At 37.3% G+C, this 22,811-nt stretch overlaps 1 protein-coding gene across 1 annotated transcript in view; it reads right to left on the bottom strand.

The window, feature by feature from the left end:
* The window catches only part of BCAM (basal cell adhesion molecule (Lutheran blood group)), a 59,795-nt gene extending 37,486 nt beyond the window's left edge, over window positions 1–22,309 (bottom strand). Inside the window, exon 1 of the mRNA XM_072427205.1 lies at window positions 22,053–22,309. Within this exon, the coding sequence (XP_072283306.1) occupies window positions 22,053–22,089 (37 nt within the window). The 5' untranslated portion in view covers window positions 22,090–22,309. The remainder of the gene's footprint in view (window positions 1–22,052) is intronic.
* Window positions 22,310–22,811: the final 502 nt, after the last annotated feature.

The raw sequence follows: 22,811 nt of genomic DNA, 5'->3' as shown, positions 1-22,811 counted from the left end.
TTTAGTAAAAAGCAAATTCTTACCATTCACCAAAATGCCTGTGTTGCATCTGCCTTACTCTTGGTTCTTTTTATTAAATAAAAAAGGTAACTGCAATCATCTGATTCTTGTTTATTAACCAGTTCCCATCCCTAAATGGCAAAAATGATGCCCATATTATTATATTTAGTAGTTTTATATTAGAATTGAAGTGGAAAAAGTTAGACCATATGAGGAATTTTACTGCACCTGCAGGAAAGAGTTCACCTTTTAAAATGGAGATGAAACAGGACAAAGTAAGAAGAATATAATTTCAGACAGTTGTCACTAAGACATTTGGACCTTTTAACATCCCCATTGAATGATTGCCTTCACCTCTTGTTCTCATTACAACTTTCAACTTTTGGATCTCCTCTCATTTTCTGTCTCATTGACAGTGGTCATATGACAAACAAAGAGAGTAAATCTCCCCAGCAGTGTCTGGGAATGTGAAACAAATGAAAAACAAAATGTCTTGATTGAAAATTGAATAAACAATTGAAAATGATAAAAATAAAAAAAATAAATATATATATATATATATATATATATATATGAATAGCTATCTCTAGAACGATTCATCCATGTTGTCACTTTAAGCTTCCAGCTCAGTATGAAAGACGGAAAAGGGAAGATCAGATTGGTTGCTATGAGCCACAATGTACATTTGGGAATGGTGGCCAGATTGTAATTGTTACAGAAAACCTGTCACTAGTCTTATAAATTATCTTATCTACAGTGTTATGTAACAAACAAAGATACACATTGAGCCTATTGTAGCATTTATTTTATCATGTTAGTGTTCCATCTGCCCATCTAATTAGTGAACACATACCGGTCAAAAATACTGCTGTCAAAGGCTTCAAATTGTCACTTTGTATGGTTCATTGCTCTTCACCCACTTTTATGAAATGCTGGCATGTTGTCGAAGACATTTCCTATACAGTTGCTCTTCCTATTATCACAGATCTCAGAATGTCTCCTTTCATTACATATAGAGAGCTGCCTAGCTTATTTATCATCTCAGACAAATGGTTTCTGAAAGGGTTCTAAACCTATCATCTAAAAGAGAACTTTAACCAAACAACTAAGACAAAGTTGGTAAAGGAGTGAAATACACAAATGAAATATTTTGTCTTGTCAAATCATTCCTGTGTATTTCACTCTTTTCCCAATTTTGTTTTAGTTTATTTTTTAATATTTATTTTTGAATAATGATCATATTCCCATGTGTCACTGATGCTGTCTTGCTACATAAACAGGGTAATATTATTTCTGCAGATCCTAACTTTCTGGAGCCTTTGACCCATTGCCATGCCTTTCAGTTGATTGTAGTACAGGTTATCTTCAGTGCCTAGGATAGCCTCCCCTGAGCCATTTATCCAAGGAACCCATCTTAGTTCCATAATCCCCCTTCCATTACCCCAGAGCAGATCTGCACCTCAGCCCTCATTAGACTGTTAGGTTGGTGTGAGGTGGCAATACAAAGACTGACTTCAGCTGTATCTATTGAAGGGCAATGCAAGACCACCATAGATGGGACAATTGAGAAGATCTCAGCCACCCTGAGGAGTCATAGAAGTGTTAAATAATTATCTTAGCAAACTGGAAAATCTGTATGTACAGTATTAAGTTCCTACAATCTCCAAAGGTATTATTATTATTATTGTCCCCTAGGAAATCAGAAATTGCTTTTTATTGAAGGTTACTTTATAAGTTGGGAACATTGCTTGTCATGTTATTTATGGGCAGACTTTATTATTATTATTACACAGTATTTATATAGTGCTGACATATTATGCAGTGCTTTACAGAATCCATGGTCATGCCACTATGTCATTATCACAGTCTAAGGTAAATTGTGGGGGTAAGCCAATTAACCTAACTGCATGTTTTTGTAATGTGGGAGGAAACCAACAAAAACACGGGGAGAATCTGCAAACTCCATGCAGGTAGTGTCCTAGTCCAGATTTGAACCTGGGAGCTAGCGCTGCAACGGCCAAAGTGCTAACCTTTGAGGCACCATGCTGCCTTTAAAGAACTGTTACAGAAATAAAAACTTTAGGCAAACTGCTAAACACAAATTGTAAATACATACAGTATATAAGAGCTGTCTTTCCTCCCTCCATCTTGTCCTTAAATTTAAACAGCCCTAAACAACCATACACCACTACCAGTTTATGTTTGTTGATGAGGTCACATCCCTGCCCCTTGATTTGACTGTAGAAAAGGTCTTCTCTCCTCCTATCAGAAGTGGCTTGTTAGCACATGTGCCTGGAGAACATTTGATTGGCCTCAAGTACTGCCACTTTCTCTGATTGGCCTGACATTCTGCCACTCCCAGCCCCAGAGTAATGCTATGCAGAGGATTGCAATAAATCGAACTAACAACCCTTTTATGTAAAGTAAAAATTCTGTTTGTTTTTTTTTTTTAAGTGCAACTTAAACTTAAAAAAAAATGGTGCAGCACCACCCCCTAATTTGATGGAGAATGAATGGAAGCACAAAGCCTCCCAGGATACCTACATCACGCATCCCAGGAGGCTCTTTATATCAACAAGTTTTTTTCCCATCTACGTCACCCGATCCCGCGCCTGGGTCGGGTAACATAGGACGAAGAACCCGGAAGAAGAGGCAAAGATGGCCGGCGCCCGGAGAGCCAGCACGAAGACAGATGCCGGGATGACACGGGACCCGAAGGAAAAGACCTCTGGACAGATTGACTGCACTGCGGGATTAAGGTAAGTGGATTTTTTTTTTGTTTTGAGTTTAGTTTCTCTTTAAGTCAAATGTAATTATTTATTCTAGATATATTTAAAAAGATTGTTGTTTTAATAAATACATATTGCATGATATTATTATTACATTATATGATAAATATTGTATTTAACAGTGTTTTGCCAATAGTTCAGTTCTAACATTTAAACATGAAGAACAGGTAACCTCAATCTGTTTTTATAGCTATGTAGTATATGGCTACTTCTTGTTTCTTCTGTATTTGGTCCCCTGGTTGAGCACTTGGCAGGCCAGTGAAAGAGGCCATAGACTGTATATAGCACCAGAATGGACTGCTTACTTGATAATGAAAGAGGGATTGGGGATTATTTCTAAGAAAGGGTATTAAATTCTTTCAGAAGCTCAGAATTTATTAACTGTTTTGTAGGCTAGAATTTTTCTGAAGCAGAGTAATGCAGACATTACAAGCAGCAGTGGAATTGGCTTAAAATCAAAGCTGAATCTTACAGAATTATTGCCAACAGTTCCTGGACCAGATTTTGTAGACTTGTCTTTGAAAATGCCCTCAGCTTTTTAATTTATATTACAATACTGTACACAGACTAGATTCCTTACCTTTTATCTATTTATGTTTTAAAACATTTTGAGCCAAAAGGGCAATTCCGAGGAACAACTGAATGCATTTCAGTAATTTACTGACATCTGGTAAATAGGTCAACAGTGAAATCAGAGTTCATTCAGTCCATCTTAACCCAAGTTCTTTACAGTATTAGAAGGAGGACAGTAGGATTGTATTAAAATATGTGCAAGTATCTTTTTCCCCTTTCTGGCATCACAAATAATATCAAAATGCTCAAGGTAGGTTTAGGGCTGATTGGTGGTGATAAAATTGCCATTTTAGGGTAGAAGGAACATGGATGATGTGCCAACATCACCATCTGATGTGGTCCAGGATCACAGGTTACTGATGGGGGACTTGGGGGAACTTGGGAGAATTCTGGAGTAATGTTGGGTAATGGGAAATACTCCCTATATGTATCACAAGGTTCATTTTCAGTTTAAACTGGCTTTTTCCTGTAATTTCAACCATGAAAAATAGTATTTTGCATGCACTGGAAAGTATTTCCTACACTACATTAGTGAATGTCTTAGGTTTCAGAAACAATTACCAGCTTGCCTGGTATTTACAGAATCCCAAGCAAAATGTCCTTCAATTTTTTCTAAATACAGGCAGCAGGAGTTATTCGTATACAGCAGGAAAGGTACAATTGGGAACAAGTGTCCTCCCTGCTGTCACAGTAAAATCATTGTCAGCAATAGAAGGTAGTCATCCTGTGCCTTTGTTCCTGTGGAAAAGACTGTGGGAATCTCCAAATATAAAGGGGGAAGGGAGTGTGTACAAGCTTCTTAAATGGGAAAACAGGGGATCGGGGAAAAGTAGGGGGTGCATGGCACAGGAACTATGTGTGTAAAAGAGGGGACAGCCGGAATTCTTGGCAGAGAGGGCCATGAAGCATGTGAGGCTTCTCCCTCCATGGAGGAAGGGAAGAGAAATGATGAGGATTAAAGATTAACAGGTGCAGAGAGATCAGGCTGCAAAAATCAACAGAGGGCTGGAGAAGGAGGGGCTGTCAATCTAATGGGGACATGCTGAGGAAATCCAGAAAATTGACAGGGAAGTGCAATGGAGCAGAGGCTGTGCAGATAATGAGTCTGGTGCTGTAAGAAGCACCATACAGAGATTATGGCAATAAGATTGAGGGGGAGGGAAACCTGCAGTACCTGACTGAAGAATAATAGCTGGGGATCATTAAACTTATCTAAATCTGCTTTAGGCACAAACAGCACCAGTTGGATTTTTATTAACAAAGGTAAAATCCAGTGAATTAGAGTTTAGGGTACTTGCATCTTTATGCCAAGAGAGTATCTGATGATCACTTGTGCTGACCACACCAATAATACACAGTCACTATATGCGTTCCTATTCCCTGTATAACTATAATGTACCAAATCTGTGGTCCAGGGTTGGAACCAAAAATAGGTCCGTGTTGGTGATCTATGTCTACATCAAACAGTCCCCATGTAATCCCTGGGTATGTCATGACCACTGTGCAGTGACCAGGCCAACAACACACAGTAAGAAATTAGTTCTTATTCCCTATATTACCGCATAATGTACCAAATCTGTGCTTCAAATCTGAAATGGTGGGTTTACTATACCATGAAATACTATTAATTTTAAAACAATAAGGCTTCTTCAAGAATAATGATATCTCTACCAGTTGTCTTTGCCTCTACAATGCTGACACCTTCTTTCATTACAGATCAAACATTACAGAAGGTTCTGGTAAAACAAAACCTATTTGTGCCAAAGCTAGCTGATCTGATGAATGTAGAAGGTCCTGGATCCAAAATTCATAGCTAAGGTATAAACTGTGCAAGGGCTCTGGTAGCCACAAGGTTTTATGGTGAAATTCAAGAGGTCCAAGATTTAATATTGAGCATTTACTTGAGCACAAAACATTAAAAGGACAAAATCACGTATTTTGTAGGTTCAACCAGACTCTACCATCAGTCTAAAATTCTTGGTGAGAATTTAGATGGTTTAAAGAACCACACAGCAACCCATCACATTTTAGCCTCAGTAATAATTTCCCAGCTCGTTGGGAAATGCGTTTTTTGACAATGTGTGTTTCTGATAATGTTTAATTGAAGAAATCACATGCAAGCTGCGGTAGGCAGAATATTTAAACCACTTCCACGGATAGAATTAATAGAAATTAACACATGACTTTATATGAAAACATATGAGTCAGTTGCTTATCTAACGATAAATATGATATCAAGAAGACACGGAATCATTGGTCTGATTACAGTCACTCATACAGCTGTCAAGAGATGGAAGATAAGCATTGGCTGGTTTCTGCGGGTTATTGGAGTACATGTTATTGGTACTAAAAAAGTAAAGCAATCACAAGATCAGGTGTAAAAAAACTTGTATGGTAACTGGTTCTCTTGCCAGAAAATTAGATCAGGATCAAGTACCTCATCATACCACAACCAGATCTATGAGTCCAAGTATAGATGCACAACCAAATGTCACTGTCAAGAAAACTGGTCTCTTCTTAGCAATGAACAGGTAGAAGAACAAGGATGACGTAATTTATCTGAACACTATGGCTGCGTAAACACGTTCAACAATTGTTGTTTGAAACGAATGATCCACGAAAGATCGTTCGATAATTGTTAACAAAAAAAGTGACGACCGAAGAGAAAGACTCATCAATGACGCCAACAAACGAGGAATCTGGCTGGAAATGAACACCTGTCCCGGCGGATCTGATTGGGCGATGATCGTTCATAATCTATTGTGTGTACAGTGGCTCAGTGGATGTGGATTGTTCTTTGATACACTTTCTCCTGCACTTTCCCTTGTATGTCACTTCCTGCATTGTTCAAACAATCGTATCTAGTGTGTACATTATTGGTAGATTATATTTGAACGATTGTATCGTTACATGTACAGAATTGTGCACAATACTATACTTGTTGCAGCCTGATCACCAGGAATGAGTGAATCTGCCTAAGTTTAATTTGCAAACCCCAATGAAGTCATAATGAAACAAATCTTGATTATTTTTTTTTTTTAATTCTGGCCATTTGTACTGCTAATAAGCAAGGTACCAACAAAAATAATGTAATAATAACATAAAAAATAAAAATTAAAAAAACTAACAATAAGTCTTCCCACACAGAACTGTCAGCCCTCCAGAACAACTTCAACACCCAGAAAATATGGCTGCTGTGATTTCATGCTTTTATAGAAAGCTGTGTTATCAATTCAATTGGCTCTAGTGACTCTGCTAACCAGGGGCAAAGGATCTGCAGCACACTTTAGTTTTTTTTCGTTTTTCAAGCTTCACAAATAACCGATTCACCACAGTGAAAGTTTTTTTTTTTTCCTGCTGCAGACTGATGGCAGTATCTCAGTTAAGTCACTTCTCTAGAGCTCAAATACTGCTTTCTTATAAATGTTAATGAATATTGGGGCAATCAAGAGTCAATTCATACAGTTGTATATTTTTAAAGGCCCACTAATATGCAAACCTCCACTTTTCTGCTCTGGACCTATAGCTTTGCGGTAGCCCCTGAAAGTACATTTTTAGAGCTGGCTAGAAAAGGGGTCTGCAAATCCATTTTTTAATTACTGGCCAGATTTTGGATATATTATCTATTTATCAAAATTATAATAATAATGATTTATTTTGCTCAATTTCTGACTCTTTCGAAACCATGGATGTCTGTTACACAAATAAAATGTGGATCCTGGCCCTTGAGGACTAAAGTTAGTCCAGAGAAATGAAGAAAGACCAGAACAAAATAATAAAATGTGCAGGTGGTTCCTTTGGAACCCTGGAATATAGAACAAAACACCTGCAGCCATGTCTTGCTTCCAATTGTTAGGGCCAGTCCTAATGACGGGGAATTTTTACTAGAAGTATCAGTGATATGGGTGAAGGAGGAGCAGACAGCCAGGCACAAAAGTTGGGCAGACAACAATACAGCTGAAGAAATGTCAGAAAACATAATGCAGGAAGAAGACAAGGATGTTATCAGTGGGTTCACTGTTATAAGAAGGGGAAGAGATTTAAAAGAAAAGTCCCAGAGGGCACCATAAACTGAGAAAGGTCACAAATGAAGGGTAAAGAAAAGCGCAGGAGGAGGGGAGAGAGACTGTGCGGGAGAAGAACAGGGCACACACAGGGTTACATAGGGAGGGCACAGAATTGGAAGGAGAAAAAACGCACAAAGAAGGGGGGTGGGGGCAGGATCCTAAGCATTACTTCACAATAAGAGTGTCTCATAGGCAGTCACGTGGTCTATTGTTGAATTCTAAACACTTCACCAAAGCTTGAGAGAAGGGTGAGGGGAAAGGCAAAAAAAAAAAAAAGAAAGAGAAGATAGATTGCTTGGAAAAGTGGAGAAGGTTAAAAAAAGGGGAAAAAGTAAAAAAAAAAATACATAAAAAATATGTAATCTAAAAATGTAAGAAACAAGAAACGTAACAAAATGTTATCATTACAATTTCTATGATAAAATGTCTATAAAAACAAAATAGACACAAAACAAAAATATATATTTTTTTATATTATAAGAAAAAAACTTTAGTTTAAGAGACAATCTTACACATTTGACTTGAAGTAGAGTATTTATTAATAAATGGTTGGAAAGTGTTTCATTCTACAAATAATGAAAAAAAAAATTGTATAAAAAAAATATTTTTGAGCAGTGTTCTAAAGAAATTTGATTTGGTCTCACAAAAAGGCTAAATCTCTATATAACAAGAGTGTTTATTTTTATATAGAGGCGCAAATGACATTTGTTTTGCACTGGGCTGGGCTAAAAGATTTCTTTGTGTGGTGACATTTCCAGCACGCTCTTAAGAACGTTACTGGCACAACTATACCCCAGTGCTGATGTCCCAAATGAACGCGACCTAGTTTTTCAATTTAAAAAAAAAAAAAATTGAACAAAATATCTGCAGAAAGCTAGACCGGGGCAGTGTACAGTCTTTGAAAAAAAACGTGTTAATCCTATTTTAACGCTTTTGTTCAGTCAATCAGCATTTATGGTGTGTTCTATGAAATTTTAGGCTTACTCACTGAAGTCAAAACGACAGAACACATACTGGGACTGACTTACTAAGGAAAATGTGCAGATCAATCTCGTTAATGCACCTGCATACCCTGTGGAACTACCAAGTCATATATAATATTTACTACCTGTATAGATGTGCAAATACTGCAGGTTTCCTAAAAAAGGATTTTCTCAACGCTCTTTCAAATGTTATGGGAAAAATACAACATGAAGTGTAAAAATGTAAAAAAAAGAACTCAATGACAGTGCAGTCAACTAAGCTATATGTAAATGCATAATTTGGAATGCAGTTGCATTTAAATGCGTGTTAAATGATACATACACACTTATACTGTCTTACTGCTGCATGAGCACAGTGTACACATCTCTTGGAGCTCCTCTTTTGTTTGGTGCATAAGCCTTTTATACATTACTAAAGCTTATAACAAAATAGACACCTGACCAGTGTTTCCAGTCAAGAGTTTTGTTACAGTATATTGCAATATAAAAGGAACTTTCCTATAAAGTTTTGATAGTGAGGGAAAGGATTTAAACTCTCATCAGGGTTTACTACCATTCAGGTTCTGTTGGAGATATTAATTTGCTTTTTGTCTGGCAAACGGGTCCCTAGAATTGGAGAAAGCTGTCCAATAGAAAGTTTAAACTTTCCCCGTTCTATCCACAATTTTAAAAAATGGTATTGGTGCACTTTAACGCTATAGCTTACAAACAGAAGTCCTTGACTTTAATTCACCATGTGGGTATAGGTAAGGTCTTTTTCGTTTCTGGTATGACTGTGACCTTTTTGCATAAAGCCAAACATGGTTTGGTGAGTTTGGTGTGGAGGAACTTTAGTGACCTGACCTCAGTCCTACTGAACTTGTGGAATTAATTGAAATGCTGATTGTAACATTAGTACATCACAAGTACTCCTGATAGGGTACACCACATAGATACCCATGGGTACCCATAGACACACATTTTTGGGAAAAGCCTTCCAAGGATAGACTATTGGAGAAGGAAAGCCAAGCAGTTTCACATTACAGATTGACAATCGAAAATCCGGGCATCAATAATCCGGATCCTTCAGCTTCCCGGCATGAATAGCCCTTGCATTCTCACGGAGGAAGAAGCTGATTCCATTCAGGTGTAGTTCTGTCAGTTGCCACTAATACATTATAATTACAGGCAATTCAAAATCCAGAATTTTCAGAAATTCGGCACTCCTTGAATGTCAAACTGTATTATTCATTGTTTTACAATTGGATGTTTAAAATGCTTATACAGATGTAATGCTAAGTTGTCTACAAAAATTTAGGGTATGCCTTGAACAGGATGGTTCCCTAGTTCAGATCATAATTTTTGAGAGCACAAACATATGCACGCTCATAAGAAACCACAGATCTATGGGTCTAAATTCTTACTAGCACTTTCTTCCTGCTCTTGTGCATTTCCTTCTACTAAATAAATCCCACCGACTTCATCCGACAATGGCCATTAACACAGGACAATGCTCATGTAATTCCAACAATTTTTCAAGTTTTTGATTACAAAGATGTTCAAAATGACTGTGGTAAACTGCGGTTTCTAAACATGTCTAGTACAGTAGGCTTGTTGACCTTTTTTGTTTTTTAAAAACTTAGACACTCAGCAATTAGGTTCTCCTTCCATAGTTCCTGGCTGGCTTCCTTCCCATCCACCCTGAATTTTTGAATGTACCCACCCAGCCTGGAATTTTAGCACTGTACCAGTTGTACTCTCCATAATAATAAAAAAATTATAAAACAAAATAAAGAAGAAGGGTGGGAACCATCATAATGACCACTGAAAGTGAGATGGAATTCAAATGCAGAGACATCTCCACCACAGTATCCATGAAATATAGTAAACAGGTTCTGGTATATGTCAAAATTCCATGTATCTTAACTGATTTTAAACAGTAAATTCTTGAAATCATATCTTAGTTATAGGCGGTGCCTAATGTGCTTAATCAACTCCTGGATTTTTATATTTCTTAGATAACGATTTTAGACTGTAGTAATATTTCCTGAATCTGTTGCTGGGCACTTTTGATGTCCTCCCTCACCTTTTTACTTTCTCCCTAGTCTAAAATAAATAGAAAATCAAGTCAGGGCCCCTTATTATGACTGCAGGAGTTGAGCAGAGATCTCACCAAGAGGTATCTGTGGTCCAGGCAGTAGGAGTATTACAGATAGGCAGATTTTCACTTCCGATCCAAAAAAAAAACACATATCTGAATTGAATCTGAAAGTTATTCATCATAAAAAAGTATTCTTTTTGGGTTCCAGTTGCCTAAAATAGTTTGGACGTGTTGGTAAATATTGATCATAAATACACAAAGTACATCATGTATACGAATGATCACATACATCTGATCTGTGTGAGTGCTGTGTTTTGGGACCTCCTATCAATTGATTGACAATTGAAATATTGATTTGAGTGGTTGGTTTAACACAAAATTGGAAGCTGATCAACTTTTATGTATTATGCTTATCATTGCAGAATACATAGAACACTGAAATATCAGCTGTGGGTGACCTGCCCCTAAAACATAAAGCAGTGATAATACATGTGATTGCACATCAACTGAAGTAAATCTGAAATAAAATACAATAAAAAAAAGCAAAAATTGAATAAAAACACTTCTTAAATAAAAACTAGTAAATTGCTGAGGTTTGCTTTTCCAAGGGTGGATTTAAATGTTCATTCCATACTAACCAAATGAATTTTCCTACAATCCAAAATTATTCAGCTTTGCTACATATTTTATTTATAATAGTCAGCATTGCCTACAGCAATGTATCAGAGCTCTGGTGGTCTGATGGCGGGGGACTGTCAGCAGCTAGGATAAGTTGTTGGTTTCTATAGGTAGGACAGACATTGATTCTTCATTGGCAGAATACAGGGTGGTGGAGGTTAGAAGACAACCTTCTATGGGGCAATCTTGCTGCTAAAGCCAGTTGGATAATCATTCTCATAAATGACTCCCAAATGGGAAATATTCTACAATGGTATAATTTGCATTTCTGTTTTTTTATAGAAGCTGGTAGATATACTGTACACTATTATCAGATACTGACTGCACAGAATATGGATGCTAGACGTGTAATGTGCACAATGTCAGTGCTATCAGTCTGACAGTAAGAGGCCTCTCTTACACCCTGGGAGATGTTTCAATCAGTCTAGCACATCATCACCAGAGTACCAAGTGAGAATAAAAAGACACAAGGTCTAATAATGGCTAGACTGACTATCCCAAAGTGGCACTGACATAAACCATGTAATACTACAAGTCAATGAAATGCAAACCTTTGCTGATTTTGTTATTAAAAATTGTCATTTGGGTGGCTGTAAAGGCAGCGTACATATTTCTGTTCTGGAAAGTTTTTAGGAAACAATAATGGAGCTAACGCAATTGTATTTTTTTTTAGCTTTTTTAATGATGTTTTATGTTGTATATAGCAGTTATATGTGTTGTGTATATATGTTATGTATTATTGTGTGTGTGTGTGTGTGTGTATATATAAGCCAGCTTTCCTATGACAGACGAGTCTGTTTATCTCTAAGTTGTCATGGATAATTCTACCTGCTATTAATTGTTGTTTCTATTGAAGTATACTGAGCCACAAATGTACAGCTCAATGTACAGTGCTATGCAATTACACCATTGCATTGCATTTACTTCCATTCACACGCATCATTGTGCTTGTGATAGATATGGTCAAGAAACAGGGTGACTACTGCAGTGTTTCAATACTATTCAATAAACCTTTCCCAGAATCTCCAACTGATCAAGATACCAATAAAAATTCAAATGAACCATTTCCATTGACAAAACCTTGTTTTAGACCCAATGACAAAATCACTGGATCTTGGTTCTTCTTAACATACTGGTAAAATTCAATATAATACTTTTTTTGTTCATTGTTTTAATTGACTATGATTTAGAAATGTATAAGCATTCAATAAAAATGTAACATTAGTAACAGTATACTGCTTTTCCCATTTGTAGGACTGTGTTTAAGTTCACAAACATGCTGGCTGATTTATTGACAGGCAAACATAATACCCCAATGTCCACAATGCCTCTAAGCATTTGGTTACACAGACTCTAAAATACGATTCTTTAAGAGCAGAGGTCAAAGCGGCCAACCAAGGGGCAGCTTTAGAGAGAGAGGGGTTATGTAGAAGACCTTGGAGGAATCATCTGTCACCATAATTAGTCTTTGATGTCCAACAGAGGTTAGAATTTATTGGAAAATAAGCTTTAAATCAGCTTGAACTATATAATAGATATTATGAGTGCTGTTTATAGGGATGTTTAAAGAAAAAGATAACAAGAAAGCTTCTTGATAATGTAATCAGGTAGAGTCAACCAACTTGAGGTGGAACTAAATTTGGTTTGTTAAGCGCTGACATGTAGGCATTTTTATGAGAGAAGACACTGTGTATGTCTCATTTCTCAGAGATGCTGAAATGCTACTTAAATGCCTGTCAGCACTTTTTTTGTATGTGTACATAAAGTGAAGCTCACTATACAGCTTTGGCACAATTTTATGTCAAAGACAAAGTAAATCTTTGTATTTGCGTGGGATTTATGTCGACCCATTCTGGCCAAGCAAGGTGTCCAAAAACTCCCGAATCTGGTAGACATAGGTAATATGTTTACACCAGAAATGGAGTGAAGAAGAAAAATAGCAGCTCTTTCACAATGTGAAATTATTCTGTGCATACTTGTGGAAAAAGCATTGTACCATTGTACTTGTTTAATCTCTAAAAGTGTTGTTTTTAAGCAGACACCACAAAGTTCTGCTAAAAGTTCCACGGAGTGTTATCCTCTTATCCAATAAACATGCCATTACTGCATTACAGATCACTACAACCTCCCTTGACAATGGAATGGCAGTTGTTTGCTCCTAGATATGGAAAGTCATGTCTAAAGCTACATACACACTTCCAATTATTATCGTTGGAAAACGAACGACGAACGTTCATGCACGATATATATGAACGATCGTATAGCACCGATCCTGCACATAGAGTTAACGACACGATCGTTCATAGATATTGTACACACAATAGATACAATCGTTTGAGCGACAGAGGAACTATGTGCACGACAGTAAAGTGAACGGACGTTTGTTCATCACGCATGCTCTGAACATGGACGATCAACGAACGACCGTACACACGAACGATGTTCAACGATTGTCGTCCAATCCGATCCGTCAGTCCGGTCGTTCGTTTCCAGCGACTTTCCTCGTTCGTCGGCGTCGTTGGTTACTTTTTTACCAACGATTTTTTGCCCAATCGATCGTTCGTCGTTCGATTGGAACGATAAAAATTGGAAGTGTGTACACACCTTAAGTGATAAAGTAAAAATAAATCACAGGGGCATAGAAGCAGCACTTACTACTTAATAGAGGTAATAGCAGGCACCTAGTAGTATCTGATTTTAGGCAGTTCTCTTTTTACTTAAAAATGGAGTACAGTTTTGCTGTAATGGTTAATCTCCCTAAGTCTGAAGGCCTATAGAGATGCTAGATAGCAGTTGGTTAAAAGAATGGCTACTGAGCCAATAATTGTTTTTTCAAAAACTGGTCAAAGATAATGACAATCCACAAAATTTTTTGGTACCATCCAGTCTGATTATCATTTATTTTCAAGCATGTATAGATATCACTAGCAAGAGGGACATCATGTGCAGAACAATGCAAGTGCAAGCAGTGGTCAGTTGGCATACCCAGGATATTTTATGACTGTATCTAGCACAGTGGTCTACAAGCAAGCATATACCTGCCATGTGTATGGAATTATCAATTTTGATATTATTCAGCAAGAATGCTCATTCATGGAGAATCATTCACTCACAACAACTTTTATCTAGCCTCCATATAAAGCCAAATACATACGTTCACACTTTAACGCACGTACCCTTTATTTAAAACTTTATTTAGTGCCTGTGTTGTAAGGTCCCTTATACTTCAATAGGGCATTGCTTTTTCAGTAATGGTTGTGTACTTCCCATTTAAGTCTATGAGTTACAAATAAGCTAGAATGAGCAGCACAGCCATAGATTTCTTCTAGCTGGGATGGACACAATTTAGGAAGCTGCTATTCTTAAAAAAAGTAAGAAAGAACTTGGGGGTGTAGGTTTCGGCTTAGAATAGTTGAAATAATTAGAGGGCGTGATGTAAAAAGCTACCTTGTTCATTAACCCCCTGACCTACAATTCCAACCTAAATTCATAATATAGCGGAAAGCGTAACTTACTCATGCTCATATGTCATTGCCCAGAAATGTTGATGCCCACAAAGAATTCTTGCTTATAAAACTTATGAATTGTAGAGTGACGTTTCCCAGGTACAAGCTTCATGGACTCCAAGTCAATGTCTGAATCAAAAGACATTTTTCTTCCAGACATAAGAATGCAAGAGAAAAAAGCACTACATATAGTTAGCCATATAGGAACTGTTCGGACCTCAGAGAACAAATAAGAAAACCCCTGACCTTTGGAAATACATTAACTGGTAGTAATTTTCGTTTCTCTTTGACTTCTTTTGTCCTTGTGTTTGATGTAACACCACCACTGGTTAGTCTATTTCTTGTTTTTGTGTTGAAATGGAAAAAGGATTAAGAAGTATGATGGGAACTAACTGAGGCTCACAACATTCTCTTTTCCTTTCACATTCCTGTGTATTTACAATTCTAGGATCTACAGGCCAGCAAACTAGAAAAAAACAGTGACATGGGTAAACTCACAAACTTGAACTAAACTGGTGAAAAAGAAAGAACTGGCAATTGCTGTGCACCACATTATTTTCTTGAGCTTCCAAAATTAGCCCACTGGAGATAAGCCAGTTCAACTTTACTAATAAACACCCATGTCTTATTCAAATTTGGCCATTTAAGCCAACACAGGCTTCTTAGATTGTAAAGACATCAATACAAGTAGTCAGAGACACTGATGTTTTTGATAGGCACCTTAAGGAACAGGATTCTGACTCTTACTTCCTAAATCGTTCAATGGGCCTGATTTATTAAAGCTCGTCAAGGCTGGAGAGGATACATTTTCGTTAGTGAAACTGGTGATTCAGCAAACCTGCAATGGATTTCTTTAAAGTAATTTGGTATTTGGTAGCAAATGTTTCCTGGACTAGACTCACTCCAGGCTTGCTGGACCAGCCAGCTTTCCTGATGAAACTGTATCTTCTCCAGCCTTGGAGAGCTTTAATAAATCAGACCCAATGACTCTGGTGGTGGGACTTCCAACAAATATTATGTCAGTCCCACAAGTCTAAAATGACCACAAATGCTAAAGCAATTTTACTGAAAATGGTATCATTTCTCAGCTGTTCTATCATAATGTTATTCTATTAGTCAAGCAATGTTGACATTTAATGTAAACCTGTACTCACACAAAACACTATAAAAATTCACTTTTATGGTACAGCAGGTACTATTAGGTGCCATGACATGCAATTAAGATTGAGGGCACACCCACGCCACCCACTTAGCAAGTTCCAGAGATGTGGAGGGGTAGCAAAGCCTGTCAACATTGTTTTGTATGATACACACGGGCAACATTCCCACACTGCCTCCACCACCAACATTCCTAGGGGAATGGAGCCTCAGAGGTGGTCTGAAAGGGTCTACAGTGTAACAAAGTTATAGTCACTGCGTAGTAAGGTGCACCCTTTTCAATGTTCTCCTGACTTATATCTTTGCACTACCCCAAAGGCACTTGTCAAACCTCCAACCCTTCCAGGCTAAACATCAATCATGATCTTTCATGGTTCCTCTAATCCTATATGAGCCATGGGTTTTCTGAAAACAATTCACAATGTTACTATTCTACTCCTTGCATACTTATTTTGTATTAAATATAATCCAGAACCTTCCACGCAACCCATTAGCACTGAACCTTTTTCCTCCAACAGTATTGTTTTACAATGTGTTCTGTAAAATCAGTTTAGTTTACATTTAAATGTTGATGTTTCTACGTATTTCTTTATTTATTTCTCCCTGCACTGTCATTTGACCCCAAACTTTTTCCTTAGGCGTGCAACACCATATTTGAAGCTTCTTCATGCTTTTCAAAGTATATGAAAAAGATAACTAAAGGACATTACGTTTCTGAAAGCACTATGTGTCAGAGGTGAAATTTACAGCACATATTCATACATAATATTGCACGTTTGCAGTGTTTTGGGCTTTTGACTGTTTTAATACTGAACATTTTTAGCTTTAGAAAAACATGAACATGGTGAAGTGTATATAAAATGTTCCAATGAAATAATTAGGTTTCGATCTACTTAAAGTAGCCCTTGTGCAATGCGGCCCTCCTACTGCGACAAAGTGGCTTAAGTGACTGCATATTAACATTCCTGATGAAATCGGGAAATGAAAGGACACGGGCGTCTAATTCCTGGGAACAATGCCTCATCGGCGCTGCCATGCCGCGTTCTATAGACTCACCGAAGATTCCAAACTTCAGTGTGAGAGTGATTCACACCTGGCGGCATGAAGGCGGGGGCTCTGCCTCTCTTTGTTGTTGCAGGGGGGGGGGGGGGGGTTGTATGCTTTTGTGCTGTGAAGGGTGATGTTTTGCCATGTCTGGAATTTGGGAATTTGCTGTGAAATAACAAAGTACACAAAGCCTGTCCTAACCTGTTCATTGTCCACCCACCAGCCAAAAAACAAGGACATCATTCTGTACAATAACTGATTTTCAGGCACAGACTAAATAAAAGGCGAAGGAATGTGCAAATTCAAATCAATTGGTGGTTTATCTCTTCTTCCTGGACTCTTTATTAAAAAATGTGTAAGAAATCTTCAACAAATTGATTTTTGCAAATTAACCATAATAGGAATAATCTTTTTACATCTTATGATATTCAAACAACAAAAAGGTACTTTTTGCTACACCTGGAGGCTTCATTCATTTGTATTCTTTTGTACTAGTCTTTTTTTTCTTTATAAGTTATCATATGATTTCCTCTGTATTTAGGATTGTATCTATAAAGCAATCACTCGCAGAATGAACTAGTTGATCTGTAAATCTGGTGAAACAGCAAATTGACCGGAAACATTTCAGAACCTTTGTCAATTTGCACCGAATTATACATAAACTGATTGGCTGATCTTTATAAATTGTGTAATCGTTTTCTGCATTTGCATTTTAAACCAAAAACTGATCAAAAATCGAGCTTTAGAAGTTCCTTATTCATTAATCAATACTCTTTTGTATTTTTCATTTCTATATTTCATCTTATGTCTATGGGTTGGTTTACTAATCAAGACAAAGAGTAATATGCAAATTGATGTAACAAAACCATTTTCCAATATCCGATGGCAGGGCAGCAAAATTTGCTGTTGGAGACTATGCCGTGTTATAAGAAAAGTCTATCTGTCCATAATACTCAATAAAACCATGAAAAAAGCAAAGCACTATATCAAACTATGGAGAGGGTGGTAGCCAGCCATGTGTGCACATTCCAGTGACTGAACAATCTTTCATATAAAAGACCATCCTTCAAATGTGTACATTCACATGTGACCATGGAGGAAGGGGGATGGGCATTATGTAGACATTTCTGACACCTGCCTGTCCCAGGGGAAGACAGCAGCAATTGGCAGGAAAATTTAACCCATTTGAATGATTTTTTCACCAAGACGGTTTAGCAAGTAGAACTTAGTTTTGCATACAAACTAGGGATAAAGTTCAAGTTTGATCTAACATTAGGTTTGATTTAAACCATTTGCTGTTTATGAACTTTTGTTAAAATTTGAGTAGACAAACACTGCCCAATACGTACCCCTGCCACAGACTTACAGCCACTGTTGCCAACCACTGTAAGGGAATTTTGGGACTTTTTTCATTTTATTGTTGCTTCCATATTTGTGTGACTCCAGAGTTCGGAGATGGATGATGATCTTCCATTAGGCAAATCACTGCCTGTAAAATGACCAATATAGGTCAATAATGGAGCCTCCATGGTTTTCCTTTAACACGTTCGCCATCTGCACTCTGACCATTTTATTGTAGGATACTTTGGTAAAAAAAAAGATTTTCTGCTAAATCCAAGAATAATGAAAATGAATAAAGCCCTTGGGGACCTGTCTGGTTTCCTGCACTGTAAATCCTTCAGGCTTGAATCTTTAACAGGCAGAAAATACTGAATAATTGGCAAGATATCTCCAAGTGGGAAAGAAACATATTTTAGGCTTCAGAGGGAGGGCTCTGGGTGCCTTACCGAACATCTTCATGTGTTCCTTGCAGCTCAGAGCAGAAGATTTGTATTGAGCTGGAGGGCCCAATATAGATAAGTGCTTGTTGCAGCATTTGCTTTGCATTAAAATGAAGACAGGCTGGTGGTGCCAGTGGATGCTGACTCTGCAATCTCTGTTTATGTCAACTACTGTTAACTTCAGAACACTAGGTGAGACAACATGAGCACTAGGTGTCCATCTACCTCCAATGCTAGTATGTACAACTTCTTATTGCAGGTTACAAAGGAACTACAAGATCCAGCAAGCTCTGCACGCCAAATATAAGACAAATGAAATAGACCATCACTAAGGTGTCTCCATGCAGCCTAATACAGCTTTTTATTCAGTTGCCTGCTTGCACAGGTTGGGGGTGAAGAAGACCTAAAAAGTGGTAATAAACAGAAGTAGGAAAAAAATCAAACCCCTTCAGCATTGAGCAGCTCAAATCCTTTGGCATGTAAAACAACTACCTTCCATGTATTTATTAGTTTCCTGTTAAAGTTTGGCTTTAAGAAGAGATATGATCGCCTTGTATAAATAGAGAAGAGGTTTATATAGTACACCATTCACTTTAAGGTCATTGCAAAAGAGTACTCTGCACCTAGAGCAGGTTTAACCCTGCATACAGAAATGATCCTATACCATAAAAGCAGTAAAATGTTGAATTGTCTTCTAAATGAGCTTGTTCCATCCAACCTAGTAGATTCTTTCAAAAAGAAATCAGATGTGTTTTAAATGTACAATATTAAATTGCTTACATTTACAAAAAATAACACAGTGCAATGTTTATTCATAGATTGCCCTTGGGGGTCAGAGGAAATTGAGATAATTAAAGCATGTTTTTTTATGGTTTTTTTTTTTTTTGCTTTTCTCTGGATCATTTGAGAATTTTTAGTTTTTTTTTGTCTTGTGGTTCAGTGGGCATGTGTCTTTTTCTTTATATAACTTTGTAACAATAATGGTACAGTCTGATTAATGATAATTGTATTCAGTAAAGCTGTTATAATTTACATAATCTCATTTATCTTCATTACTTTGTTGTATTAAAGTCTAGAAAACGCTTACAGGCAAAAAGCCATTACTATGTTCAAAGCACTTTTACCATCATCCACTCAGACTTTATTGTTGACCAGACCTTAGAAGTTCTTGCTGTACTTTATTCAGGTAATCATTGCATATTATTATTATTATTATTATTATTATTAATATTAAAAAATCACATTGATCCCTAATTATGTCTAGTAAAAGCAAATGGCGCCACTTTACAAAGCAGAATCCAATTCTCTTGAGTTTCACTAAAATGAACCTTAGAAATAGTTGCTTAGAAGATGTGAATCACACAGAGCAGTAGAGAAGATTAAAGGAATTTGAGATGTACTGTGGCTCATAGACCAAGGAGATATTTACAACTTTCACAAGCATGTTCGGGCAATGTCATACTACTCGCCCCATCAAACACAAAAATTTAAGGACTAAAAATTCCAACAAGAACTACTTGAGACTCCAATTCTCAAACAGAAAACAGAAAATTCAACCATGATGGGTGGAACTATTTAGGTTTAAGTGTTGAATTTTGGAGGATGAAATCTTTGTCCTTGAGTTCAGGGCTCCACCCAGCTGACAGCTAATATGATTGGGTCTCCTCCACTCAATTTTCAAATATTTATTAGGATGGATAATGAAGAACAATGATTGAGACATCAACACAGATCCAATAACATCACAGAAGGAAGACTTTCAAACAAAAGTTTTCCAGTTCTTATCTACCAAAAACTCTGTGCGTTAATCATTTAAGCTAGCCTATTGCTTGCAATGTGACGCATATGAGCAGAATATAAAGAGTGCAAAAAAGTCTCAGAAATCTCTAGCGCAAACTCTACACCAAGCAGAAGATCTCAGGTAGTCTGAAGTCAGTAATTACACTCATGGTCACCAGTTCCGACCATTAGTGGATGATTGACGGTTTTTCCATTGATGAACCACTTTACATATTTCTAATGCACAATTTCAAAACTGTATTTCTTCTTATAAAATACATATTTGGGGATTATTTGGTAAAACCAAAATGTGCTAAATGCAAATCGCCAATCACAGTAGAGGCTCAGATTATTAAGGGTTGTATCACTTTGCTCCTCATTACTGTTCTTGGCACTGCCCTAGTAATCAGGTAATATGGATGCAGGGTGCAGAGCAGTGATGGGTTATTCCAACAACCTGCCAACACAGCTGGTACAAGGTAAGCTAGGAGCAGAAGCCTGAGGAGCATCACAACAGACAAGATAATCAATAATGAATGGAAAGGAATGTGGTGATTAATATGGGTCTCATGGGGCTGGATGTGCATAAAGTGATAATACTACTCTGAAAGCTAGTGCTGGCATCTGGGCACCATGACGAAGCATTCCACTGAAAACATATCAGAATGGGACTCAAATATACCATGACACATGCTTTATAGATAAACCTACTAACAGCTTACTTAATATAGATAAACACATGTAAAAAACAACTATATATATATAATTATACTGTTTTTTTTACTGTGGTTAAATTTACTATTTTTTATCTATTGTTTGATTTTTCTTTCTGCATCAATACCAATCCGTCTTGTGTCTATTAAGATATTATGCACCAACATGCTCTTGTCCATGCTCAATCCATTACTATGCAAGTCAATATTGTGCTCAATACCATCCCAGCCCTCTGATGATCTACAGCCAAGACTCAGAAATAGAATCCTACAGCAGCAACACCACAAGAAGAGGAAGGAATCCCTATCCATTCACCTGATATACCACTTGTATCAGAATCATTCATAGGGACCCACCGGGTATACAGAAGTTATTTCACTTAGATGAAATGGAAAGATCGATTGATAAATGAGTGGATAACATGGACAGGGAATAGAGAGAGAATTTAAAAGAACAGAGAGAAACAAGAAAGTATAGAAGAAGAAACAAATATAGACAGGTAATTAAAAATGCAGAAATAAAAAAGATAAGATAGAAAGATAGATAGATAGATAGATAGATAGATAGATAGATAGATAGATAGATGGATGGATGGATGGGTGGATAGATAAATCGATCAATTGATTGATAGATAGATAATAGATAGATAGATAGGTGGATAGATATATCGATCAATTGATCGATAGATAGATAATAGATAGATAGATAGATAGATAGATAGATGGATGGGTAGATGGATGGATAGATAGATAAATAGATGGATGGATGGGTAGCACTCTTGTCCCATAAAATGATATTTCTGGATCCTCTCCCATACACACATTAGAAGTCCCCTGGCTGCCCTCTATGTCTCTGTGATCATGGCACTTGGTAGCGCTCAGCATGGCACAGACTCACCTGGCAGTAGGGCTATGATGAGCAGTAGGGCTTCCATGTGGGCAGCAGATCTCCTCCTGGCACAGTGATGGCAATGAAGGTGAGATGAGTGGGGTGTCCCGGGTGGGAGTGTCAGTGTGTGGGCAGTGCGGGCTCCAGTGGTGGATGATAGGGATCAGCAGGTGTCCCGGGTTAGTGTGATTATCTCCCCAGCTGTCCCGGGTGTTGTCCTGGGCTGTGTGGCCCCGTGTCCCGGCTGTGGTGTTGCAGGCTGTATCGCTGCTTCTGATACAGAATAAAAGGGACAGAGGGAGGGAGACTCCTCCAGAGGATGACTGCCCACTAATACATAATAGACCGCTCCCCACATAGGGACCACACCGCCCTACTCAATATTCATCCCACTGCCTGCCCACTGCCAATCACAGGGTATTATTACTACAATCTATAGCAGGGGTATGCTTTGTATTTTCCTAACACATAAATAATTACATTGTTTTATTATTGTTTTTATATCTAATATTTTATTTTTTTATGTCATAAGTTTTTATTCATTTTCAAAATGGAGAAAAATAAACATGTAGCAGCTAGGATGACTATCTGAACAACAGAATGAGAACGACATGCTTTGTGCATACAGCAAACCTGTAGATAGTTTTATTTTTTTAATGCTTATAATTATTTATTTATTGTAACAAAGTCTGAACGTTGACACCAGTGCACTGCATACATGATTGTATTATTACTAACATATTTTGTTTGTTTTTTTTTTTTGCTATT

Source organism: Pyxicephalus adspersus, chromosome 11 (assembly GCF_032062135.1).
Source record: "Pyxicephalus adspersus chromosome 11, UCB_Pads_2.0, whole genome shotgun sequence".
Classification (NCBI taxonomy): domain Eukaryota; kingdom Metazoa; phylum Chordata; class Amphibia; order Anura; family Pyxicephalidae; genus Pyxicephalus; species Pyxicephalus adspersus.
This window is presented reverse-complemented; position numbering and strand designations above follow the sequence as displayed.